This window comes from Taudactylus pleione, unplaced genomic scaffold (genome assembly GCF_031769625.1).
Source record: "Taudactylus pleione unplaced genomic scaffold, aTauple2 ptg000934l, whole genome shotgun sequence".
In the NCBI taxonomy this organism is placed as follows: domain Eukaryota; kingdom Metazoa; phylum Chordata; class Amphibia; order Anura; family Myobatrachidae; genus Taudactylus; species Taudactylus pleione.
Window position 1 is genome coordinate 985,397 of NW_028285335.1, and position 27,839 is coordinate 1,013,235.

At 45.4% G+C, this 27,839-nt stretch overlaps 1 protein-coding gene across 5 annotated transcripts in view; it reads right to left on the reverse strand.

The window, feature by feature from the left end:
- Window positions 1-27,839, reverse strand: part of FOXP1 (forkhead box P1) — an 801,632-nt gene that overhangs the window by 100,559 nt on the left and 673,234 nt on the right. For all 5 annotated transcript variants that reach the window (XM_088459772.1, XM_088459768.1, XM_088459769.1 and 2 more), the window contains 2 exons: window positions 10,483-10,620; window positions 6,870-6,956 (listed from right to left, as the gene is read on the reverse strand). In XM_088459772.1, the coding sequence (XP_088315898.1) occupies window positions 6,870-6,956; window positions 10,483-10,620 (225 nt within the window). The remainder of the gene's footprint in view (window positions 1-6,869; window positions 6,957-10,482; window positions 10,621-27,839) is intronic.

A 27,839-nucleotide genomic window follows, 5' to 3' on the forward strand; every position in this document is an offset into this window, starting at 1 on the left:
GTCTTAGCTGTTAGCCATTTAATATCCACTGAGCCCAGTGGTTCAAACGGCGGTCCTTGGAGAGCCCTCAGGACCACAGCCAAATCCCAAGGCGCCACAGGTGGAACAAAGGGCGGCTGAATACGGAGAACACCTTGCATAAAGGTGCGCACATCCGGGATTGTAGCAATCCTACGGTGAAACCAGACAGATAGGGCCGAAACCTGTACCTTCAAAGAAGCAAGGCGAAGCCCATGATCTAGTCCCGCTTGCAGGAAGGCGAGAATCCGAGACAGACGAAACTCCCGCGGTGCATAACCTCTCGGTCGACACCACTGGAAGAACGTATGCCACACGCGATGGTATATCCTCGCGGAAGACGGTTTCCGAGCTCGTAACATGGTACGCACCACAGAGCTGGAAAACCCCCAGGACCTCAGCATGGCCGTCTCAACAGCCACGCCGCCAAAGACAGCCGAGTCAGGTCCGGGTGAAGACAAGGACCCTGAGACAGAAGGTCCGGTCGTAACGGCAACCGCAGAGGACTGTCCACGGACAGACCCTGAAGGTCTGAGAACCAGTGCCGTCTGGGCCACGCGGGAGCTATCAACAGGAGCGTCCCTCCTTCCTGTTTGAATTTCCGGATTACCCGTGGAAGAAGGGAGACCGGAGGGAACAGGTATGCGAACCGGAACGTCCACCGGACGGACATAGCATCCACCAGAGACGCCCCTTCGTCTCTTGTGCGAGACCCGTACACCGGCAACTTGTTGTTGTGCCGGGACGCCATGAGGTCGATTTCTGGAAGACCCCACCTGTCCACCAGTAGTTGAAAAACGTCCGGGTGCAGGGACCATTCCCCTGGATGAACGTCCTGGCGACTTAGAAAGTCCGCCTCCCAATTTAGCACTCCCGGGATGAAGACCGCTGATATGGCCGGAAGATTGCGCTCCGCCCAAACCAGGATCCGAGAGACCTCTACGAGAGCCGCCCGACTGCGAGTTCCTCCTTGCCTGTTTATGTAGGCCACGGTGGTAGCATTGTCCGACTGGACCTGCACCGGGTGACCCTGGAGAAACCGCTGTGCCTGCAGGAGAGCATTGAAGACCGCACGGAGTTCCAAGATATTTATTGGAAGCTCCGCTTCTGTCGGTGTCCACCTGCCCTGGAACAAGTGTGGACCCGAAACTGCTCCCCAGCCCCGAAGACTGGCGTCCGTTGTCAACAGGACCCAATTTGGAACCCAGAACGGACGTCCCTTGTTGAGGTGGGTCGTCTTTAACCACCACGCAAGGGACAGGCGAACCTCCGGGGTGAGCACAATCGTCTGGAACTTCAGAGACTGAGGCAGCCCGTTCCACTTGGACAGGATCAGGTGCTGCAGAGGTCTGGAGTGAAACTGGGCGTATTCCACCATGTCGAACACCGACACCATGGAGCCCAGTAACCTCATCGCCGAGTGTAAGGACACCCGGCGGCTGTGCAGACAACTGCGCACCCTTGACTGTAAAGCAGAGATCTTGTCCTCCGTCACGAAGATCCTTTGCTGTCCCGAGTCCAATAAGGCTCCAAGATGCAGAATCCTCCGAGACGGGATTAGAGTGGACTTCTGCCAGTTGATTAGCCAGCCGTGCCGTTGCAGCAGTGCAATGGTCAGGTCCAAGTGGTGTAACAGGAGCTCTGGAGATCCTGCCACCAATAACAGGTCGTCCAAGTACGGCAACATGCGGACTCCTTGCAGCCGCAGAGAAGCCGCCATGACCACCATAGCGTCCTGTATGTCCAATGACACCATGTAGTCCCCAGGTTCCAGCGCCAGAATGATGGACCGTAGGGTCTCCATCCGAAACTTCGGGACCCGCAAAGACTTGTTGAGTGCTTTGAGGTTGAGAATCGGACGATATGACCCATTGGGTTTCTGTACCAAAAATAGATTTGAATAGAAACCCTGGCCCCTCTGGGAGAATGGAACAGGCACTATAACTCCAGCCTGGAGCATAGTGTGCAATACCTTCCGCAGCTCCGTAGCCTTGTTCCGGTCTGATGGTAGACCCGTGGTGAAGAATCGAGCCGGGGGTCTGTGCCGGAAGGAGAGGGCGTACCCGTGAGAGACCACCTCCAGAACCCAAGTGTCTGTCGTAGTGAACGACCAACACCGGGAGAACTGCAGCAGGCGGCCTCCCACCCTGGGATCCCCCAAGGGGAGACCCGGACCGTCAGGCCGCAGGCTTGTCATCTGGCTTGGGGGCCGGACGTCTGGTACTCCATGCCTGTTTCCGGGGCTTGACCGATTTCTTAGGGCCAGCCTGTCGAGGAAACGACTGTGGTTTGGGCCTGCCCTGGGCCCTAGATGACCGAAAGGACGATGGTCCAGAACCAGAAGGAGCAGCGGCCGACGGGAGACAAGCAGATTTGGCTGCCGCCAGCGTGGCCACAATCTTATCCAGATCCGGACCGAAGAGAACTTCTCCGGTAAACGGCAACGCTTCCAGACCTTTCTTGGATCTGCGTCCGCCTTCCAGGATCGCAGCCACAAGGTGCGACGAGCAGCTACCGCTGCTGAAGAAATTCTAGACACCAGAGTACTAATGTCTAGAGCCGCCTCGTTGATGTAGGTGGCCGAATCACGGAGATTGCCAATCAACTCCGCCTGTTCGGCCGGACAGTCGGATTCAAAAGAAGCCTCTAATGAATCCGCCCAGCGCTCCATCGCTCTGGCAACCCAGCAAATGGCCATAGCCGGCCGTGCTGCCCCCCCTGCAAGGGAATAAGCGGACTTCAGGCAGATTTCTACCTTGCGGTCCGTAGCATCCTTAAAGGAGGACATGGATGGCATCGGCAATGTGGCACTACGGACAAGACGGGTCACGTGAGAATCCACCTGTGGAGGGGATTCACACTTAGCAAAATAATTATCCGCGAACGGATAAGCCACCGCCAGGCGTCTCTGCGGCTGGTATCTTTTGCCAGGTTGTTTCCACGCCTCCTCTAAATGGTCCACCAACTGACCCGAAAGAGGAAAGACTGTGGCATCGCCCTTCACATCTTTGAAAAAGGCATACTTAGATTTAGCCGCTGGGGGAACTTCGTCCTCAATCACCAAGGCTGTGCGGACCGCCCGAATAAGTCCAGGAATATATACTTTGGACTTAGCATCAGCGTCCTTAGTATGGAAAGGTTCCTGATCGTAAGGATCCAGAATCTCCCCATCATCAGACGTCCCTTCGTCATCCTCATAAGGAGCGGACAGAGACGCCACCGGCCTTTTATGAGGCCGCATCACAGACTCCCCTTGCAACACATCCGACAAGTGCTGTACAGAACTCGTCAGGGAGTTAACCCACGCTGGCTCCTGAGAACCCGGGAGCGGGGAAATAGGGAGACTGTGGGGTACCACCAATTGTCGTGGGAACCCCTGCATGGGTGACGACACCACAGACTGCTGGGACAAACCCATCGGAGTAAACGCGGGCTGCGGAGCTAACTGGCCCACTAAAGCTGTTAACGCCTGAGCGAAACAAGCCCAGGGCAGCTCCTGTACCGGTGCTGTAACCGTAATAGGCCGCGCCATGGACAAACACTGCCGGCAAAGGCCCTCCGCGCTACCCTCCCCCTCCGCTAACGGTACTTTGCACGTGATACACTGTAGCCGGAGGGGAAAATCACTTTCAGACATGATGGCACCACGTATGTGACCTCTCTCACCAATTAAGTATTAAATAGGCGAGAGACCACCCTGCAGCACCGCACCGCAAGGGCCTTAGCAGAAAGAACAGGGACAGTAATAAAGCTGACAGTTTAGAGAAGAAAAGTTACAGGCAGCGCTAGCACAGTCACATACAATGCAGATAAATAACAATTCCTGCACTAACAGCGCTGATCACTCAACTACACAGACACAGGGCCTGGTAGGACACAGCGCTGCATACACAGACCTGAGCCACAGCGGAGGAGAGGTATGCGGGGGGACCCAGACCACGATGCTTCCTTCCAGACTTCCAGCAGCGTTCACCATGCGTTGCAGAGAAGATGGCCGCCGAGGAGCAGAGAGAAGCTGGCCTGGGGGAGGAGCGCTGACACAGGACCAGTCAGCACAGTGCAGAGAGGGCTGTGTGCAGCGGGGGAGGCGCCGGCTGTGAGACAGGGAAGGCGCGCTCCCCTGGCATGCATTTAACCCCTGGGACGCTGCAGCGCTACCGCTCTGCTGCGGTCCGCTGTCCCAGGGGGTAGTGGAAGCGCAGGTTGGTCGCCTGGCTCCACGCTGCAGCCAGTCCCCAGGGAGCCCCCTGCCTGGGGACTTAGGACCATGTGATCAGCGGGGACCCACCGCGGGACCCCGCTGCTTACCTCTGTCCCCCTTGAATCCGGCCATGGTCCGGAGCATCTGGGGTCACCGCTAGCTGTGACCCCAGACGCCCACCAGCATCCCCAGATCAGTACCGGCGTTCTGGTACCGGCGGGGTGTAGGGAAGACAGCATGGACGTCAGGACTGACTGTCCATGCTGTTCATCCAGATGTGCAGCCACAGCTGCATGAAGAAAAAGCTTCAGGGGCTCTTCTAGCCCCCACTCCAACAGGTGCACCCGACTCCGGCCGGGCACCAAACTAAACTGAGGTGCCTTGGCCCGGGGGCGGGGTATAGGAGGGGGACCTAGTGCATCCTGGGAGGCTGAAAGCTTAACTCTTTGGTGCCCTGCGACTGACGTCACACCTATACCCCAAGGTATCCTGTGGATACCCTATGGACCCTGAAGTAGAAATAGATTTTTCAAAATGTTGAATTTCCTGGGATGTAGTTACAGTATGTGACCGGCGGCCGCAAGGTCGCCGGCCACAATCCCGATGGCAGAATGCCGGCTAGGGATTCAAGACAGGCATCGAGATACCGACGCCTGGTATAATCTCGATGCCGGAACCCCTACCAACGCCATCCCGATCATCGCTGATGGGGTAAGTTATCACTTAGCCCGGGGATGGGGGGGTTAGGTTTAGGGCACCCCGGGGGGGACTTAGGGGGGAGGTTAGGGTCAGGCACCCCCCCCCGCGAGGGTTAGATTTAGGGTGCGGGCGGGGCCGGGGGGGTTAGGTTCAGGCGCTAAAGGGGGAGGTTAGGGTTAGGCACTAGGGGGGGGTGGGAGGTTAGGGTTAGGCACCCCTAAGGGAGGGTTAGGTTTAGGAGGGAGGAGAGGGGAGGGTTAGGGTTACTTACCTGTGCTGTCGGGATTCCGCCCCGCCGGGTTAGCCTTGTCGGGATTTGAACCGCCGGCATAACAACCCCATTCCGAATTTCCTGACCCCAGCAGAATGGGGAATTGCGGCAATCAGTCGCAGATGTATTAGCCCCATTAGACAAAGTCAATCTGGCTGACCAATAATCTGGTTGATCAAATTTATTATTGGTTTCCAGATATAGAACGATGTCTCGATCACAACGGTAACTGGTCAGCACTAGTTAGGTAGTCAGATTTCTGTCTCATCAAAAGGTGGGCTTAACTAATGGTAAAGGGAATCCAGCCTATCAAATCACTAGGACCAAAGTGACATCATTGAGGAATGATGCTGTAATGTCATTAGTTTGTGATTTTTGTTTTTTTCTTATTATATTGGATAAATTAAAATGTTAGATGGAGTCCGGTACATTATGTCGACAGTATAATGTTGTCATGGTGGACTTATCATGTTCAGCATGTCGACACTGACAAAATGTCGGGAAGCAATATTTAATCTATCCCTAATGTTGACATTCTGTCCATGGCAACATTTTAACCATGTTGCCATCATAATATCGATATTCTGGTGTTGCCATCATGACTGCATGTTAGATTTACTATCCCATTTGCCAAACATTGCCGGCCACTGGTTACCTGAAACTGTCCACATGGCACATCATTCCCTGCACAATTTAGGGGTTCCATACAAAAGGTTGACAATTAAAAGGTCGACAATGCTTTGGTCGACATAGGTCAACATGACAAAAAGGACGACAGAACAGGTTGACAGATTCAAAAGGTCGACATGTAAATTGTCGACACTTTTTTTGTTTTGGGGTTAAGCATTTACCAGAGGGTTAGGAACTAGGAAGGACAGTTAGGGTTAGGCACTTTCAACAACGGTTAGGGTTTATTAAGGGGGATGGTTATGGTTAAGCACCAAGAGGATGGTTAAGGGGAGTATCCACTTAGCGATTTAACCAAGCGATTGCATGAGAACGACGTCGTTATCGTGCAATCGCTTGCAAATCGCGCATGCATCGGGCATGTTTTGGTCGGAAGCGACCAGCGATGTGCGTGCCCGCTGGTCGCTTACGACATCGCCCGTACATGCTGGTCAACCTGACTATCCCGTCAGGTTCGGCATGTGCGGGGATGAGGGATGTGCCTGCACAGAACGAGTGAACGTTCAGTCTAGGCACATCACTAGACATACAAACGAGAGCACGACTGCAATGTCGCAATCGTGCTCTCGTTTGTATATCTATAAGTGGATACCCGCCTTTCGGGGGAAAAAAAAATATGTGTCAACCTTTTGTACCCGTCGACCTTCTGTATTGTCTAACGCGTGCCATGTCGACATTTTTCAATGTCGACCTTTTGGTGCCGAACAAATTAGTGTCAAACTTTTTATTGTGGATCTTTTGTATCATACCCCAATTTAGTACCTTTGCCGCAATTCTTAATACCTATTGCTCTACATAGTAACATACCAAGAATGACAATAGATTGCTTCTACAGACCCAGCCATGCAATCAATTGTATTTAGGAAATCGCAATCCTCCACTGCTGGCAGCCATGTTAGACCAATTAGAATTTCAAAGATAATTATAAATTTCACATCTCTCCCAAAAAATATTAACCTATAGGCCAAAGTTTTATCTTTCATTTTGTCTTACCTCTTTCGGCTGTTTTCCTGCATGTTGTTGCTGTAATAACTGAAGCTGCAACTGCTCCTGTTGTTTCTTGTAAAACTCCTGAAGCTGCTGCTGGGAGAAAAGGAGGGACAATAGCATCAGTTACATCGCACTGAGGGACAATAGCGTCAGTTACATCGCACTGAGGGACAACAGTGTCAGTTACATCGCACTGAGGGACAATAGCGTCAGTTACATCACACTGAGGGACAACAGTGTCAGTTACAGCGCACTGAGGGACAATAGCGTCAGCGTCAGATACATCACACTGAGGGACAATAGTGTCAGTTACAGCGCACTGAGGGACAAATGCGTCAGTTCCATCGCACTGAGGGACAATAGTGTCAGTTCCATCGCACTGATGGACAATAGCGTCAGTTACATCACACTGAGGGACAAATGCGTCAGATACATCGCACTGAGGGACAATAGCGTCAATTACATCACATTGAGGGACAAATGCGTCAGTTACATCGCACTGAGGGACAATAGCGTCAGTTACATCACACTGAGGGACAATAGTGTCAGTTACAGCGCACTGAGGGACAATAGTGTCAGTTACAGCGCACTGAGGGACAATAGCGTCAGTTCCATCGCACTGATGGACAATAGCGTCAGTTCCATCGCACTGATGGACAATAGCGTCAGTTCCATCGCACTGAGGGACAATAGCGTCAGTTCCATCGCACTGAGGGACAATAGCGTCAGTTCCATCGCACTGAGGGACAATAGCGTAAGTTAAATCGCACTGAGGGACAATAGTGTCAGTTACATCGCACTGAGGGACAATAGCGTCAGTAACATCGCACTGAGGGACAATAGTGTCAGTTACATCGCACTGAGGGACAATAGCGTCAGTTCCATCGCACTGAGGGACAATAGCGTCAGTTAAATCGCACTGAGGGACAATAGTGTCAGATACATCGCACTGAGGGACAATAGCCTCAGTTACATCTCATTGAGGGACAATAGCGTCAGTTACATCGCACTGAGGGACAATAGCGTCAGTTACATCACACTGAGGGACAAATGCGTCAGTTACATCGCACTGAGGGACAATAGTGTCAGTTACATCACACTGAGGGACAATAGCGTCAGTTACATCTCATTGAGGGACAATAGCGTCAGTTACATCGTACTGAGGGACAATAGCGTCAGTTACATCACACTGAGGGACAAATACGTCAGATACATCGCACTGAGGGACAATAGCGTCAGTTACATCGCACTGAGGGACAAATGCGTCAGTTACATCGCACTGAGGGACAATAGCGTCAGTTCCATCGCACTGAGGGACAATAGCGTCAGTTACATCGCACTGAGGGACAATAGCGTCAGTTACATCGCACTAAGGGACAATAGTGTCAGTTACATCACACTGAGGGACAATAGTGTCAGTTACATCACACTGAGGGACAATAGTGTCAGATACATCGCACTGAGGGATAATAGCCTCAGTTACATCTCATTGAGGGACAATAGCGTCAGTTACATCGCACTGAGGGACAATAGCGTCAGTTACATCACACTGAGGGACAAATGCGTCAGTTACATCGCACTGAGGGACAAATGCGTCAGTTAAATCGCACTGAGGGACAATAGCGTCAGTTACATCGCACTGAGGGACAAATGCGTCAGTTACATTGCACTGAGGGACAATAGCGTCAGTTACATCACACTGAGGGACAATAGCGTCAGTTACATCACACACTGAGGGACAATCGCGTCAATTACATCGCACTGAGGGGCAATTCCGCACGTTATATGTGCATGATTTGGAATATAGCGCTCCTTTCTCTGCAATGCGTTGACCTTTTTGTTTGAAACTGGACAATAAATTTGCTCTCAGATTATTCTTAGCATTCCAAAAAGTAATCTCCAAATTGTACAGCTAGAAAGCATGCCGAGTTTTGTCTCCCCCGAGCGGGCTAATTATAATAAAGCGAGGGATGACCTATGTTTGTAACAACAAAGGCGCTGTGCCCTTGGTACATTCGCCTATAAAACATGCGTTTTCATTTAAAGTGATGGACATCAAGTATATTTACTTCTGGCCAATAGATAGGCACGTTCCCAAATCCACTCAATTTTATTAGAAACCAGAAGGGATGAAAAATGATAATAGTTTTCAATAAAAAAAAAATCAAGCACAGGGAAAGCAACTGACAACATAGAAACACCAATATACATATATATATATATGGAGAGAGAGAGAGAGAGAGAGAGACACACAGAGAGAGAGAGAGATAGATATATAAATATATACTATAAAACATTCATAGAAGGTATAGTGCTACACCATGTAATGTCTTAATATAGATATAATGTAAAAGCAACATTTTGTTTCAGCTCATTGTCGCTCTGGCTGTTTTTGCCGGATTTAGGGATTCTCCTCCGGGGATTCGCCGAAATTCCGCAGGGATTTGCAATTTGCCCCACTTGCGGACCGATCTTAGCCCGGACTCGAACATTTTTGCTCGCAGCCTAATGGGGCTGCGAACGGAAATGTACGAGTCCGGAGCATGCAGCTGAACTTACTTGTGCACGGGGTGCAAGGAACTCGCACCTAATTGGATCAAGCCCACTAACTTTAATAGCTGCTTTTTTATCAGATAAAACTACCCTCTACCCCCCCCAACAGCCAAAACATAATCGGCACAAGCTGCTCCGAACCCTATACCCTCCTCCGACACCCAGCAGCCTCTCACACCAAACAAGAGACTAAACCCAAATACTGGCCCGTAACAGTAATCTGGACCACCATGACTATCGAGAAGATCGGAGCTGCAGCATAAATTACAGAAGATCCTGGTAAGACAGTGAATCCAGCAATTTTAACTAAAAAGCTTGGTCAAGCGAGGGTCTCCTTTCTCTTGGCCTGGCCACCCAGTGCCTTTCAATGTCAATGATTGTCAGACATGTCCAATCGGGATTAGAGATGTCCGCCATAGGGTTCACCATCTATGGCCTCTCTCAATGGTGCCATTGTTACTTTCCATCGATGGCAGGAATCCATCGACAGACATCAACTTTGAGGCTGGGGAAGTACCAACTTTTTTCTTAGCTGCCGCCAATGAGGAAGAACCAACAGCGCTCCCCCTCCTCTCTCTAGTCCTGTGCCCGGCTATCAGTGAGTTGAGCCGGCTAGAAGTGCCTGCACGCTGCAGAAGTGACCACAAGCAGCATCATCATCCTCCTCATCAAGGCAGAACAGATGCATTTGCCGGTACACCGCCAGCCCCCAGCACAACCTATTGGATTGCCAATCTGTAAGGACAACGAGGGAGGAGGTTCATTTAATAAAGGGGTGAGCAGTAAGCGGCCTTTCTGATGCTGCGGGAAAACACATCCCAGCATGCCCTGCCTCAGTTTTACTATAAGGGCATGCTTAACCTGTGGCATGGCATGCTGGCATGCATAGTTCAACAGCAGCTGGATTGCCACTTATTGTCCAGCCCTGATGCAATCTCTTATCCCTTCCTGCTATGTCTCATCGGATCATTCACTCGGGTGAAGATGTTTCTATGAGGTAATGCTTGGCTATGGTAGGTCGGCAAACTAAATACACCTCGCCCACGTGGTCAGAAAACATTACCTGCTGAAGCATGAGGGCTTGTTGTTGCTGAAGTAAGACCTGCAGTTGTTGGGGTGTGAGCACTTGCTGTTGGAGAATCTGCTGCATTTGCTGAGGAGTGATTACTTGGGGTGTCATCATAGCAACTGAGACAGGAACCTGGAAGAGAAAAAAACAAAATGGCTTTCAGAAAACGTCTCAAGACGTCAGGCAAATTCCACCTCAGAACCTCACCGTCAGCTACTGAAAACTTAAAAAAAAAAAAAATAATACACATATATCACATTGTCTGTTCAACAGCACGGTGCTTTTCCAACTTCGTACAACACACAGCTGTTGCCGATTCCTCCATATTAGGTGAGATACCATTAAAGCAGTTTTCTGTGACATTTCGATGACAAACAGCTACAGTGATGAACCTGATAGCATTTCATATTTGCAACTGTTAACACATTTCTGCTCAGGCGTTCCTGTTAAGGAACCTGTACATTGTATTTGAAAAGGATGATGTCTTCTTCAGATAAAACACTGACATTAAAATGACAGGCTGTCTCGGCCAAGGTTACACAAATTGTATTCAAGCGGCTACCTAATGACAATGCAATGAATGCTGCGAGCTTCCTAGAATGTAATTTACCTATTCAAAATAATCACCGTACTTGTGTTTAATTTGCTGGCGCGCAGGAGTCGTTTTGTCAAGGAATTTGTCATTTAAAATAATAAATAAATAAAAAAAGATCAATTTTTCTTCAGGTTAAGATCAGTATTGTTTGTAGAGGCCGTATTTGTATGTTTTTATGGCACATGTTGTGTATTTTTTCCACTCCGAGTGTTAGATAGGAGGCTGAAAGGTGATAAAATGAGAACGTGACAATCAAAAGCACCAAGTGTGGGTGTAAATACACGCATGCAAATATACATACACACGCATGTGCCAAGGACAAATGATAAAAAGGATGGAAAGATGTCTGCAATTGTACAATTAAAAAAATACAACTAAACATAATAAAAAAAAAATGTAATAAAGCTTTGAAATAACTGGTAAGCAGCAGACAGAAAAGCTTCATTCATTTTATGTAACGTAATGCCTTAATATGCAGTTTATCTTGGCTTTTTTCACTTGGTTTCTTCTGTCATTTGCATAGTGAGCACTCTCCTAATTTCACAGTCATTATGCAGTGATGTCCTTTTTTCCCAGCATCACTAATTTTGATTAACTTAAAATGGTTCTTGAAGGTCAGATACCTAGTAACGACATATTCCTCTGCATTGTTGCATAAATCCACTTTTTCCCCCCCTGCGTGTGTGTGTGTAATGTGTGTGGGGGGGGGGGATTTCCAGACTCCTTGTAGCGGAATCGGTTTACAGCGAAGTCACGCTGACATTACACGCGGCGTTGTCCGCGTACAGTGCAACATTTCTGGACATTCAGCGTTTTGTGATACAATGAGAAAGGTCCCTGTTGTCATTATACTGCACAAGGTTTGACTCAAGAATATCAACAAACCGACACGATGGCAATTCCTCGGAGAGTTCCATCATCAAAAGCAGAGAGGTGTAATCCCATTAATTCGGTCTCTTCCGAAAAATAGAACAAGTTATTCAATAAATACGGTTTACCAGGCGACATTACTCATCTGCCCTAATGCTGAAATAATTATGTGGCAGAAGAAGTTCACGTTTGCACTCAGCCCTTTCTGATCTTTTATTAAATAAACAGCAGAAGCATAATCTTTAATTATGGCCCAGAAAATATATATATATATTTTGTTTGTTTGTACCTTACTATCTTGGACAATATTCAATACAAATATATTGTAGCGCTCAAGACAAAAAGGCAGTGTAATTGCTGCAGAGACGGACAACATCTACAGAACAGGATGCCACTGATGGTCAGTACATACGTACAGTCTTAATGTCACTTTAAATTATCTCTAAAAAATAAATAGCAAAATCTGAAATAACTGTAGTTTTGTCGTATGTGTGGGATCCATTTTTTCTTCGGTCACTAAGGGGGGCAATTCAAGTGTATCGCGCTGTCCGCAGCTTCCGTCTAAAGTGACGGGCGCCCAATATTTATGCTCACACCCTCCTGAGATGGCGAGCAAAAATACGCAACAAGCCAAACTTTTGAGCGCCCAGTACTTTGTACGGCTTTAACTACTTTTGCGCCACTAAGCCCAGTAACTTTGGGCGCGACATGCACGAAAAGTAATGGGCGCCCAGCTACTCATGCCCGTCGGCACAAACGATTAAATATTGTCCCTTCACTTTACACGGAAGATCGAGGGCGTAAAAAACCCCAAACAACTGAATTCCCCCATAAAGACTAAACGCAAGTGGGAAGTGACAAGGCCTGATGGCACGCCGAATGGTCAACGAAACCCAAATGCAGACAGACTGCAAATAAAAATGTGCCGTGAAACGGTAGCGCCATTCGGCCCTGAAATCCGCTCTCCCAAAAAACTTTATATTTCATGCAGTTAATAGTCCACAGTACTGAAGGGAATCAGAAGGCAGGCTTCACTGGCGTTAGGCCGTAATAGTCCACACTATATTACTCATTAGTACCGAGGTCATTAGCGGCAAGAATGATTGTCCTGGTCTTAACCTATTGATCATTGTAACTACTATCATTTAATCCTGAGCTGAACGTCTCTAAAGCATCTAAGGGCACACCAGAGAGAGTGGTTTATTGTGGAGAAATATAGCCAGGCAATGGAAATTACACTTTGATTCATAAAATCTACCCAGTGGTTTAAATCAATAGTATTTAAGAGAGTCATGTAACTTCTTAAGTACAACTCTCTAATATTTACGACTCCCATTCTGAATGTACTCAGTCAAAACTAAACTTTATTTTAAATACTGGGCAGTGTTCTTTGCAAAAAAAACCCCTCCGCTCAAGCATTGAATTCAGAAAAAAAAAAGAGGGGGGGGGGGGGGTTTGTATGGTTTTTTTTCAGTCTCTCTTTTCCCAACGTGTTCATTTGAATTCGCAGCTGCTCGGTACAAGAAACTAGCGGCTGCTCCTCGCTTAGTATTTCTGCCTTGGTCGATGATAAAACACACGCTGAACCACAAATTTAAATGGCAAAACTGCAAGTCGTTCCACATTTAACGTATATAAAAGTGAATATGTTTTATAATTCCGGATGAATCATTGCAGGCAGCAGTTTCCGAATAGAATCGGATCAATTTTCCCCTTACAACCCCCCCTCCCCCTTTTGGGGATTCTGCAATGCAAAGTGAACTAGTAGATGACAAATTAACCCCTTCTGCTGCCAAAAGGGGCAGTGGTAAAAGCTGGTTCTGCAGAGCAGTGCCAGGACGAGGCGCCAACTGGGTCAATAACGCAACCAGTAAATACATTTAATTAATGTTGCGATGGTGTAGCCATGGAAGACTGAAAAGCGTAAACGGAGGTAAAAAAAAAAAAAAGAAAAATATAGGGTTGAGACAGCCTTTAATTCATTTATTTCCCCTAATTTTACAATTGAATACAGATTACGTACTTCATATACAGAATTAAAAGTCAAAAATCTTGCCACTCAAGAATTACTGGAGGCACATAAATAAGTATATATCTTATTTTAGAGGTGTGCTTTTTTAAAAGGCTGATGTATTGGAAAAAGTTGTCTGATGCCAGTAGCGCAAATGCACGTCCAAACACTTTACTGCCCACGCGTATGGTGAGATCATTGGGCAGAGTGACATCACTAACTGCCCACAAATCACTGCACATTAAATAACACATCCGCAAGTGCATAAGGTCGAATAACTGGCTACAACGTGCATAGCTGGAAACAAAAATTCCTAAACAATAAATGAATGAAGCCTTAACGGCAACCACACAAGCCAGCCATCGCTTTTATTTGCTCGCAAGGCGTTTTTGGCTAACATTGCACTTCGGTGCAAAACTTGCACTAAACCACAGACGACCAATCAATCACTTGCTGTCATTGTCAAACTTGCATTAGACAGGAAAAAGCTAAGCGCTGATTGGCTGCTGTGGTCCAATGCAAATGTCGAACTTTAGATGCAGTGTTAAATCTTACTGACTCAACAACCTGATACTATATGAAAGCAAATTCAGACACTTGGAGTAAAGTGATAAAACAGCTTAAGTTACAATACAAGCGAACAATCTGCCCTGCCAAATTGTCTGCCATGATATCAAAGTAACAGAGTCACTTGACCAAAAAAAAAAGTGTTAAACCAGTTGCTGAAATCCTAATTTCATATCTCTCATTTATTTTAAAGATTACAATGAAGTTTGACTCTCCTCCCCCCCCCCTCACCTCATTCTCATACCTTCCCCCAAGCAAAGATTCATTAATGTAAATGATAAAACTGCCGGCAAGTCATTCGGCTCCATTCAACAAAGCCCTTTTTATGTAAATAAAAACTGTTCTCATTTACAGAAACAGGATTCGGTATAATGTGGGAGGTGGTGCTGATCAGGTTGGGCAGAGATAAAAACATCTTATTTGACGCCTGTGCGGCAGACTGGGGGGTGACTGACACCCCTGATCTTATTGCTCGATTGATATTCATAGCCAGTCCTCAGTTTACCTGCCAGGTTAATTGTTTTAGCAAAAATTGAAGACCCATCTCATTATCTAGCATCCAACAAAGGCTTGCATACAATTCATTTCTTTCTTAACTCTGACAGTATGGACCCTTTGCACCGTTAGTAGCAGTGGCCAAATATTATCAATACTATCAATACTATTACCAATACATTAAATGAATGAAACCAATCAGTGGTGAAATTTAAGTTTTTGTTTTATACCTCCGTATTGCAGATCTAAAACACTCCAATAGATAAAATGTTGTATTTCTTCCTATACTTTGTCTTTGTAAATAAGTTACAGTAACAGCGATTAATCAAGATCAATAAGGGCAATTATGCTAGAACACACCTTAATTTATCAGTTATAAAAAAGAGCTGTGTAGTTATTTTAGAGATGAGCAGTTCGGTTTTACTCGGTTATGTTCGGATCACAAAAACGGCATCTCATTGGCTATCTGGCTCTCGCGATATATGATAATCCGAACGTGCGCTAATTTGGCGAAAACAACAGTCAAAATCGAACTGCTCCTTTCTAATTTATTTATGTTAATTTGGAAAATATGACTATTAATGACTGTACAAATGTTAATATTTGTCACCACAAATTTAGCTCGAAACAATATACCACTTTAATTTTTCTACCTTTACCCGGACGCGTAACAGTGTGCGGCTGTAATAAACGCGGTACCTGATCCCCTATCCACTTGTTCTTTTAAGTTGTAAGGAGCAAGGCTAGCAATTAATCAAAGTCAAAAACAGCCATATCAGCAAAGTCTTCCAAAAAAAAAAAAAAAAGGTTTTTAGAGTTTCCAACAAAACTATACATATATTTCCTGGGGCCTGCCATGACGTTACCATCTTCCAAACTTTGCAAATGCACCGAACTTAGAAACTTGTATTTGGTTAACAAGTGTGGCTGTTCTCACCTAATTCCAGACACCTACATCTATATATAACAGAGGAACCAAAGAGTGCAAATTACATTCTAATGAGAAAGCATCAGTGGATTCTATGACAATCTTGCCATTCACTGATTTACGCCTAATGAAGACACTCCAAACCAGCAAGATCTGTCGGTGTCAAGGGTCAGATGATGTTTTAAGGAAAAAAAAAAAAAAAAGTCAATGTATAAAATATATCTATATATGCCCAGGAAAATCAAAGTCGATGGAGGAAAGAATTTTGCATAAAGTGGTTTGGCAATTAAAGTAATTGTATAAGGAACGGTTTTCCAGGATGATAAAAAAAAAAAAGGGAGATAAATTAAACTGATGCCACGGTAACAGGTTAGATAGAAAAAGAAAAATCTAAATTTAATGTATTCTGTCTTGTGTCATCTTGTTTTGTCAAGACATGAAATAGAATATGAAAATACAAGGCAAGGGGGGAAAGTGAGATAGGAAAAAAAAGAATATTAAGCCCTGGAGATATCACAAGTGACGACCTTTGTGATGTTGTTGGTTTACCCTATTCTAGGCTATTTGCAGACTGATGTCTCAGATTTAAGAACTTGATAGACCTCAAAGAACCTAAGTACAGTTCACTGCTTAACAGGCAGGTTCTGTCTCTCACCTAAACCATGGCCGCCTATCTGCTCCACATTACTGGCTGTAATGAATGACAGCTCCGTTTTGTTGCTCAAAAATATTCATTGTGGCCATGTTTACAGAACTGGGGAATCAACTGCATGACTGGTCGCTGTGCATCACAAAGGTTAGGGGGCTGGTGAAAGATGACACAACGCCTGCCTCTCTGCTCGGTTTCGAGGACACGTCTGTATTATCCCTTCTGTTAGAAAAATATTAATGATCGTACTTACGGAGAAAAAAAAAAAAGAAAGGGGAACAAAAATAAATAAAAAAATTTAGTGGAAACAAAAAAAAAAAAAAAAAAAGTCTATAAAAATGTAATTGAAGTCTGTGCCGGGGAAAGAAAACAAGTTTCCAGTAACCGAAGTCTGCACTCCATAAAACAAACAAACTGCGTCTCAACCAGCCAAGTCTGGACCAAACAATAACAATTTTAACTGATGGTGTCAGGACTTTCCCACAATCTTGCTGTGCAGGTGTTGTGTGTATTCCCCTCCTCTAAGCCTCTATTTATTTTCCCAAACTAGAGGAAAATCAATAACTTTCAATGCATAACAGAACATTTGTTACAGATTAAGACATATTAATGGAACCAACTTAAAATAAACACAACTCGGGGAGTGCAAACCGTTTCATCAGTTGGGATGGGAGAGATGAACGCAACCTTATGCTGCTCTGCAATTATTAGCAGCCCCTCGGTGGCCCTGATATGATTATATTATTAAAGTAGCTAAGAATAAGGAGATAAACCAACGTTGACCGTTATCACCCCCCCCATCACAGGCTATAGGAGGAGGGGGGAGACAGGCGATACAAAAACCATCGCTGATATGCAATTGACCTCCTAATAGTGAAATAAATCTATGTTACAGATAGGATGATTGCTGTTTCTTTACCTGGCACAGAGCAGATACACCTCTCTCTTATGAACGCAGAACTATGCCCGGTAGACAGGCAGTATGGTGACTTTTACATTAGGCTGAAATGTTGATTTATACTGTACATCAGCAACAGACACTGAACAGGTGTAACAGGAGTAACCGGCTACAATAAACCACTATTTTATTGTGTCTACCTATTTATTTCATGCCTCCAGAATACAGATGAAATCAAGGGCCCGTAATAAAACACAGTATATCCCAAAAATATTATACATATACTGTAGGTATGTACAGACAAACGTAAGTCACCCTAGCATTAATAACTCTCCTTATTGAGCTACATTCTTTTGTTTTAACCTGTTCGGGATTTTTGAGGGCACCCAACAGTCGCCGACAATAGAAGCAGTTATGTCTGGGAACCTACGGTTTGTTTGTTATTATAAACGTTACACCTAACTGCTATACACAAGCAGATCCCAGGCAGCCCTTCCTTATTCTGTTTTTGCTTAAACCACTAATGATTTACAGTTTTACCAGCTCTGCCAGATTATGCAACACTGCTTTAGGATGCTCCATGAGTCAGTTTTGCTTTAACCCAATGGGTGCGAGAAAAACTTTGCACAGATTCCCACTGGCATGCTTTCTGCAGGGGAACAAGTCAGCAAACTTTCCGCAGACCCTGGCTGCTTTGCAAAGTCCAGCATAAGCACCTTTGGGGGGGGGGGGTGCAGGAAAAAGGCGAGTGCCCTCTATGCATCACCAATAGCCACCTCACGTAGGTTGCCAGTCCAGGAATAAAATAAAATAAAAACACAACACAGACCCCTGTTGGAATCTGCAATGACACAGAACTTATAAATGAACTCCCCCTTACTCTGTGCCCTGAGAACCACCGTGACTGGCACAGGGGTTAAAGTAGCACCATGGCCTTCCGGACTGAATATATGGCCATCTCTAACGGTCTTGGGTTGCCAGTCACAACATGGCAGCTTCCAGCCACAACATGGCTAGGCTGGCAATTCCTCTGCTACATGCAGTGCAAAAATACGAAGCTCTCTCATATATATGATACATTATCCATTTATAAGGTATCACAAAGTCTCCTCAGCAAAATAACAGAGTGACAGACCATTAGCACGAATATATATATATATATATATATATATATATAAAACATTACACATGTACTCAAACATAAAATAAAATGAACAGTGGTCAAATTCACCCCATGCAAACCTTCCTCAGGAAAAATAATCTATTCATCTAAAAATACCAATGTCTAGGATTCCTATGCATCAAATTCACAAGGACATAATAAACACCACTGCTGATAGTGTTCATTCCATACTCTGCAAAAACAGTAAAGAACCCCCCATTTCCATGACTGCAGACACAAGTCCATCCTAAAATGTCTTCTTTTCACACTCGTGTTGTTTTTTGGGGGGGTTTTGCCGCCTGGCGTGAGACCCCCATCGTACGGCCCAGCCAGAACTTCCTCAGTGAAGGGAATCTGGAGAAGAATAAGGCACAGTAGAATCACAAGCACCTTTTGGTCACAGACCCTCGTCGTTAATCTAGCCTGTTCCTACCTACAGAAAGCTTTCCCGGTGATCACTGCCTTTAGCGCTACACCTGCAAACGCATTTGGGTTTTATTATCAATCTATCACCTGCTCCCAAAACTCATTCTTTTATTTTTTGGTCATCATCGGAAATGAAGGTTTCATTTTTTTGTACTTTAACTATTACCATGCTCAAGATTACTTGTAGTGTCCACGAGGTAGAGACCCTGTGTACAAGTTTGGATCGTAGGCTCTTCTGAACAGGGTTCTCATTCCTACTGAATCCCTGTTATTTGTATAAATGTGGTCGCTATGTCACTGGGGTAACACCCTGTATGTTCTACGTTGTACAGAACCATAAGTGAGGTTGCCACTTTAGAAGTTATATTAATAATGATTAATGTTAAAGTCTTATTAAAATATGTTTCCTTTAACAGAAAAAACCCCAACTATATTATTCAATCACAAAAAATATTTTGTAATGTCTAATAATAAATGCAGCCAGTATTTACACATTTTTTTGTTGTTGTGGTTTAGACTTTTTTTTTTTTTGCCTATACTTCATTGGCGTTTACTAAACATTTTATGTGATAACAGATTGCACTATGTAAACGTCTCTGCAAATTTACTTCTGTGATAAATAGGGTGACAAAAGTTGGGAATGGCTTTGGCTTACTGAAAAACGAGGCCTTTGCTTATTGCTCTGTGCTCTCCGTAGCACGAGTGCCGCGCTGCGTAACAGTGGAAGGTGGTACGATGATTTGCATGCTGTGTGCAAACTCAAACCTCCGACAAGTGGCCGTTTTTGAACTTCACAATGGCACTGTGTATTAAAGTGATCCACTACCAGTTCAGAGCAAAAGCCTTTTGTAGATTAGATTATCTGGAGGGCGGACCGCCGCCTCAGATCCTGACACTTTGGAAAGCAAGAAAATGACATAAAATGGAACAGACATGTAGACACGTCAGATCTGGTTTGCTAAGCCGTACGGAGTGGGCTGCAAAAAGGTATGAACGTCCAAGTAAGTAGAAATACAAGCCTCCCCCCCCCTCCTCCCGGCTACTTGCTTTGAAAAAGTATAAACACTTGGCATCCAGGGGCCTACCTGAGATTCCGCTGTGTGTGGGTGCACTGCGAGATCTAATTTCCGTCAGCTTTCTTCATGACTGCTAAATGACAGGTGCTGGCATTCCGCAGTTTGACAGGCCGCTACACAAATAACTGGCTTGCCTGAGAGGCCTAATGCTCCACTAATGAACAATAAATCAAGTTTGATTACAAACTGTCAGGCCAATGGGATCTCTAGTCTAGGTTCCGTTGCTGCTGGAGACTCGCACTACTCGCGTCTCTTGACGGCGAGATGCCGGAAAGCACATAAAAATATATATCTAACTATACAAAGATGCAATGATTAAATTAAAAAAAAAACAATATAAAACAAAAAAAACAAAAACAGTTTAACCAGCAAAGTAAAGCAGCGTGCTAAACCGTATTCTTCAATCACTTTTTCTGGCTGAGCAATAATCCCCTAGTTTTATGCACTCCGGCACACAGCTCCGCCATCAGGAGCAGCGTGAAGCATGTCTTGCAGTAACCCTTTACCTCCCACATCATCTAGCAGGATATATCTTAGCGTGCGCTTAGAAGGAACTTGTCAACCGCTATAACACCAACTGCTCATGTAAGGGAGCATCATTGCTTTATCAAGTCTATTATTCAGTCTACGCTAGAACAAGTGGAACGACTGAGAAGGGAGGGCGCATCAAAAGATTTGTCTTAAAAAGTTCAACTGCACATAAAACATATGGCATTCTATAAACTCTCAGTGCACCCTCTGAGATGTCTGGCTACACATGGCCTGACATAAAGAAAAGGGGAAATAAAACGGGGTTCCAGCCAAATTTTTTTCAATGACTTCATTGTTACTTTGGGAAGTGGAGAAGTTAACCCTTTGAAAGAAAGAAAAAAAAAAAAACACAAATTCCCTGCAGCACATGGCACGCACTACACATTCTCAGAACGCGAGCTGTCAGAGGTTAGCCACCTGCGGCGAAGTGCGCCCACGCCAGCTAAACGTGGCAGCGCAGAGGTTACAGGGTTAAGAGCACCGGGGGGGGGGAAAGAAAAAAAAAAAGGCATTAAAGTCCTCTCTGGACCTGCTGTTAACTTACCTCCCTAATACAAGGAGTTCCCTCCCCTTCATCAAAAGAGATCCTTTCAGAAGTAGTGGAACGATGCCGGCTTGACACTGAGAATTACTTCCATTTAGATCTGGTTACTAACGATTTGACCAACGCAATTCAGAAAAGAAAAAAAGAAAAAGAAACCAGCCACTTTCTACACGTCACAAGACACACACACACACACACACACACATAGTAAAATGTACTGGAAGCGTTTGACAATCCAGCAGGACAGCTCAATGCAAGAGCGGAAGCTGAGCCGTCCTCTCATACAACAAGCGAGATCGACAACAGCGTGTCACAGAAAATAAAGTCCGGATCAGTGAATAGGAGGAAGGGAGGAAAAAAAACTATGAAGTCTCCGCGGTTCGTCCCTCACTCTTACAATAGGACGGCTATTTTTTTTTTTTGGGGAAACGGACAGACGAGAGCACACGCTGTGCCACTCACACACACACACACACACGTGGAATTAAGATAAGAAAAAAAACAAGTGTGTTAGCCCTGGATGCACAACGCCAGATCGTAAATGATAACAGGCTGCTAACAAGAAATATTACAGATGCTCGTTCTAAGAGTCGGCGTTCACAGTTGTCAGCATTTTTTTTTTTCCCCCCTAAAAGCCAGGCAGGGGGTTCAATGACCGGTGGAGGGGGCTGCGATGGTGAATACACACATACACGAAAAAAACAAAAAACAAATTACAGTAAAAAAAAAAGGATTGTTAACAAAAGGGAAAATCTGCTAAGGAAGGGGACTGGGAATCCTCGCCAGGATCCCAGGCAACTTAGTAAACAATGCTTGCAAGACAGTCATCTGCTTTTATGCTCTACAGCAACAACAACAAAAAATTAACCTGGCAAGTTTCACACAGCGCAAAGAAAGCAAAAAAATAAAAATAAAAAAAATTACAAAAAATCAATCACATATTGACAAACCTGACAAACTCCATTTAGCTTCCTCCACGAGCAGGGCCGGGGAGCACTAATAAGCCTTGTTGTAACAGTCTTTAGTTTCTTCAGGTTGTAGACAGATTGCACGCGCACGGGTGCTCCAGGACTGACAACATGCATAACCATCCTGGCAGCCACGCCTTTCCCCACCAATCACAACCAGCCTCTAAACATAATCAGTTCAAACACCCAACACAATGAGCTTTCCTTCTCTCACTGGCGGCAGGTGAAATAATGCATTTCTCTCTGAAAGCAACTATGCTTAATTGCTGTTAAACCTTTGACCTGACCAGGCTTGTGGCAGCTTTCTGAAAAGGCCAAGAAACGGGCACACACTTATCCTTAATCAAACATGAGAAGCTGGGGCGAGAGGGGGCACAATTTTTTTTTTTTAAATTATTAAGGGTGGGCTAACAGAGAAGTCAGGAGTTTAACCTTTAGGTAAAAAAAACAAAAAACAAAGAGACAAAACAAAAAAAGACACAGGCAGGAGAAATTGATATTTAATGACAATATTTACAAAATGCAATATTTAAAAGTAGAACAAAAAACAACGTAACAAAAACAAAAAAAAACCAACTAGACACAAAAACAACAAAAAAAATGTAAAAAAATGTTGCGACACCGTAAAACGGTGACAAAATTGTACAAATCCAGTCACAAAAAATTAACGATATAAAAGTTATTATAATGGATGGAAGCTCAAAAATGAAAAGGGAAAAGCAGAAGTCAGGGGTTAGACAGGGTTAAAAGTCAGGGAGAGGAGCATCTTTGTCAGTCAGTAGGGAGACAAATCAGGGGGCAGGCGTAAAGCCCATCAAGTTGTACAATCCCCCCCCCCCCCCCTCCTTTCTCTGACCAGACCTGAGAAAGTCCCAGGGTGGCAGAGAATTAGGAGGCAGGAAGGGAATTTGACTCTCTGGGGCACACCTATGGAGTTGTTTGTTTGTTACAGTTGCCTGACAAACACAGACAAACAAAAACAGCTCTAAACATGTTTCTGCAGTCGACTGCTAACCGGTAACCACTCCAACCCGTTCTCCCATATGCCTCTCCTGTCAGGCTTTTATTGTAAGCAAAACTACATATTGTTTTGTCCATCTGTTGTGCTGCTGTTGTCTGTTTACTTTAACGACTGTTTTTGTGAGATAACCTCCCCGGAATGGCGTAATAACACACATGCAATAATTCTGTAATTTTTTTTTTCTTTTCTTCTAACAGGAGTGCAAGGTTAACCCCGTCCATGCTGGAACACACAGAGTATATATAGCTTCAGGCTCCGCAACTGGGCAAGAATGCCACACTCTAATCTAGAAATGGGCAAATTAAAAGCACTTCATTGAGAGCGGTGTCTGAAAACAATGACATGCTAGGTTGAATCTTAATACAAAAATAAAAAGATAATAATTATAGGAAAAAAACATAAAAACAACCCTAAGACCACTGACAAGTGGGATATCAGAGGCTACACAGAGGGGAGACAAAATATCTACGGTGTCTAAAGTGGTTTTGTGTCAGATGAATTTAATCGGATTTTTGTTTTTTTCCAGGTTGCAAAATATGCCCCCTCCCCCGTACACACATCACTATGAATATTTAATTGCGGGAGGACTCCTCTGTGTGCAGCCCAGAGACCCCACCGTTTGACATCAGAAAGGGTCAACAGCAGATTTCCTCAATACATTTCAGAGTATATGTATCTGTAACATATGATAATTAATGTGGTGCACACGTCAAATTTATGGTCTATAAAAAAAAAAATTTTGGTTGCAATTTCAGGCTGATGCAATTAATTATTGTACTCATTACTTGCTATGTGAAATTAAGGGCCTTTAAAGGATCATTATGCCTAATGTAAAAAAAAAAATAAATAAAAAAAAAAAATATATATATTATACACTGCTATTGGTTTTCAAACAAATTAAGAAAATATTGGGTCCAACCACATGGAAGCTTCTAAAGTGTTACTGGATGCGGGACATCGCACGCGCTCAAGTCGCGTGCGCCCGAAAAGAGGCAGATTCTCATGAACATAGAGCGAAGCCTCGTAGCACCCCGTTAGCGTCACTGTAGGGTATGTGCCCAGAACTCTCTGAGATGCTGGGCTGCCCCCAGGCTCCCCTTACACTGTGAATAGATGCTGTGCTCATACGCACGCCATTTTTTCTCCCACTGCTCTGCATGGGTGCTCCCCCCAAACTCCCTCCCACACCATGGGACACTACGGCCCGCGGGTGGGACAGTCCCAGAAAACACGGGACTGTCCTGTCGATTATGGGACAGTTCTGAGGTAGGCTGTAGGCAAAACCTTTAAATGATAGCCAGGATTTTATTGGTTGCTATGGGCAACACCTCCATAAAGTCAGAAATATACCTTTTTCTATCATCTGAATAAAAACAATATGGATGTTTCAAACTTGGAGAGAGATATAGTGGAGACGCTACCCAAGGCAACCAATCAGCTTCTAGCTGTCATTTCATAGACTGTGCCAGAAAAAAGACAGTGATTGGTCGCTTTGGGCAACTCTCTCCCCAAGGCCTGATACATCTCTGCTTTTCTCTTTTAGAAAGCAGCCATATACTGTATGTTCTCAGTTTTAAAGGAAAATGAGGTCCTCCCCTACACTGCATATCATACACATGTCTTATGCTGGGCATACACGGCCAGATAAAATGTCTGTCAGACCGACAGACATTTTATCTGGCCGGCTGCCAGCCGCAGATGTCGCCGGCATACACTGTGAGATTTCTCTCACGGTGTATTCGGCAGATATCCGAGCTCCGCCCCCGGGGGAGTAGACAGGAAATGTCTGTCTGTCGGCCGCGGCTGGGCATACACTGCCCGATGCGGCCGACAGTTTACCGGGAAATATCGCATCGGACGGGCATGCTGGACAATCCGACAATATTGCCCGACCGAGCAATATTTAACCCTCGGTCGCCCCCCCACACGCTACAATTATCGGGGTGATCCGCCGATATTAGGCGGATCGCCCCGATAATTGTAGCGTGTATGGCCAGCATTACTGAGGAACAGCAGCACACAGGCAGATCTGAAGGGATATTACAGCAGAAACACAACTTAAACATAGGAGATTTCATTTGTCAAATAATAATTTGCTATAGTTAATAATATATAGAACACGTCTAATGTACACACAGCACACAACGAAGAATGCTTCACACGGACGTAAAGGAGCGCTTACTGTCTGCTACAAGTACAGATAATTATTACTACATCCAATACAATCACACACATATTATATATATATATATATTTACAGGTTGTGTCTCCCATATCCAAAATGCTCGGGACCAGGGGTATTTCGGATATCGTATTTTTCTGTATTTTGGAATAGTTAATGAGATATTTTGGGAATGGAACCCATACCAAAACACAGAATGCATTTATGTATTATATACACCTTATACACACAGACTGCAGGTGATTTTATACAATATTTATTTTTTTTCATAATTTTGCGCCTTAAAAAAAGTTTGTGTACTTTGAACCATCAGAAAGCAAAGGTTTTACTATCTCAGTCATGATAAACAAAAATTCCATATTTCCGAATTTTCCGTATTACGAAATATTTGGATATGGGAGACTCAACCTGTACATACATACATACAATCACATACATATACTGTACAGTATCTGCCTGGCCCATCTTTAATGGCACACTGCCTCTAGTGGCCAAATGATCATGACATGCACCAAATAGATACTTTAACAAGGCTAGTTCTATTCGGAGATGCACCTTACAAGCAAGTCATGTGTTTTTAATGCTACAGCACTAGAGTATGATGTGTCCATTCATCATGTTATTTATTGGGGGCCTGGCCCCCGATAATTAAGTATCCAACTCGTTGCGAGCAGCAGCGGTGGGTACATATTCACCAGTGCGATTCAACATTGCTCCGATGCGGGTGCGGAGACAGCTGACCGAAAATCACCTGTCTCCGCGATCTACTTTGCTGCTTCCTCCGCAGCAATGAAAGTTATCACTGCTGAGTCTGACTGAGCAGTACTAGTGCGCCTGCATGAGCTGGGCTTCACACAGGCACACAAAGCCCTGGGGTCTGGTGGAAGGAGCCGGACAGGGGAGGAAGGATCTGAAAGGATCCCTCTTAGCAACCCGGGACTCCTTCCCATAGGGAAGTGTAAGCAGGCTGCCTTATCTATACCCAAATGCGTTTGGGTACATGAACACCTCTTGCTACATAAAATGCTCTAATTAAAGTGACCTCCAATGACCTCCCAAGTAAAATGCTTGCATACAAACACGTTGAAGGGGGATGTAGTCAGGGGCGTATCTATAATGCACCCATAGTATTACTTACCTCTCCGGAGACCCACATTGGCGTGGGGGTCCGGCGATGTAAAAACTGGAAAATGGCCGCCGTGGCCATTTTCCCGTCATTTGCGCATGCGGAGTACAGGGAAAATGGCCTCCACGGCCATTTTCCCGGTGACCTGCGCATACTCTATAGACTCTGGGCGCACTCTAGTGCCCAGAGTCTAACTCCGGCGCTGGCTGCGCACAGCTCAGTGCGCTGCCGGCCGCCGGATAGAGAGGAGGGGGCCCATGTCGGAGACTGCACACGGGCCCCTCCTCTCTAGAAACTCCCCTGGATGTAGTTATGATCCTGGCGGTCGGGATGCAGGCGCTCATAAATCCGTTGCCGGAATCTCGACACCAGTCAGAATCCCGGCACCACCATCCCGACGGTAAGTATTGGGGTTAGGGTTAGGCACTATGGGGGGAGTTAGGCTGCGGGAGGGGGGTTAGGTTTAGGCTGTGGGGAGGGAGAGCTAGGTTTAGGGTTAGCCTACTTGCCAGTAGGTGTCGGCATTGTAACTCCGTCGGGATCCCAAGCGCCGGGATCCCGTACCCAACCCATTGACGGTGTTTGGTTTAACCTGCAGTTTCACTGGTGTTTCAACTTGCGTTTTACAATGAAAATCGAATGCCAGTGGGTACCTGGCGGCCTAATGCAGTTTATTCACCAATTATATGACGGTAAAAATTGCTTCCTAGGTACCTTGTAAAGGTACCGTGGGTTTGTCGCGGGAGGGGTGGAGCCTTCAACAACAAATACCACACGTCACAACAATTACTGCCATCTCACAATAAGCCCTGCCCCAGTTGGCTAGCTCCACGCTATTGACATATCTCTGTCACAACTGTCCTGATTTGCAGACCTCAAAAGAGGCGGTGCTTCAACCAAAACTGGGCGTTACTGGTGGGATTTGGTCGATCAGGATGGATTGGGGGTGAAGCTTTGTTTTGTTTCTCCAGACTCCTGTCTAAATAGTAGAAGGTAAATGTATGATGTCTTGGAGATCTACGTTGAAACATAAGTAAGATTATCAGCTTTGGCCAAGGCCGTTCTTTTAACAAATTGAATCACTATCTCCCCTGCAGCCATACTACCCATATTTGCTGGCAATCACACCCCCAAGGGCCATAACTAGGGCTGTGCCAGAGGGGAATATCAGTATATGAAGGAATCATTAGTTTGTAAAATATATAGTTTAATCGATTGGGTACGGGATGCCGGCGCTCAGGATCCCGGAGGTCAGAATCCCGATGCCAGCATCCCTACGGGGTTAGGATACCGACACTTGCC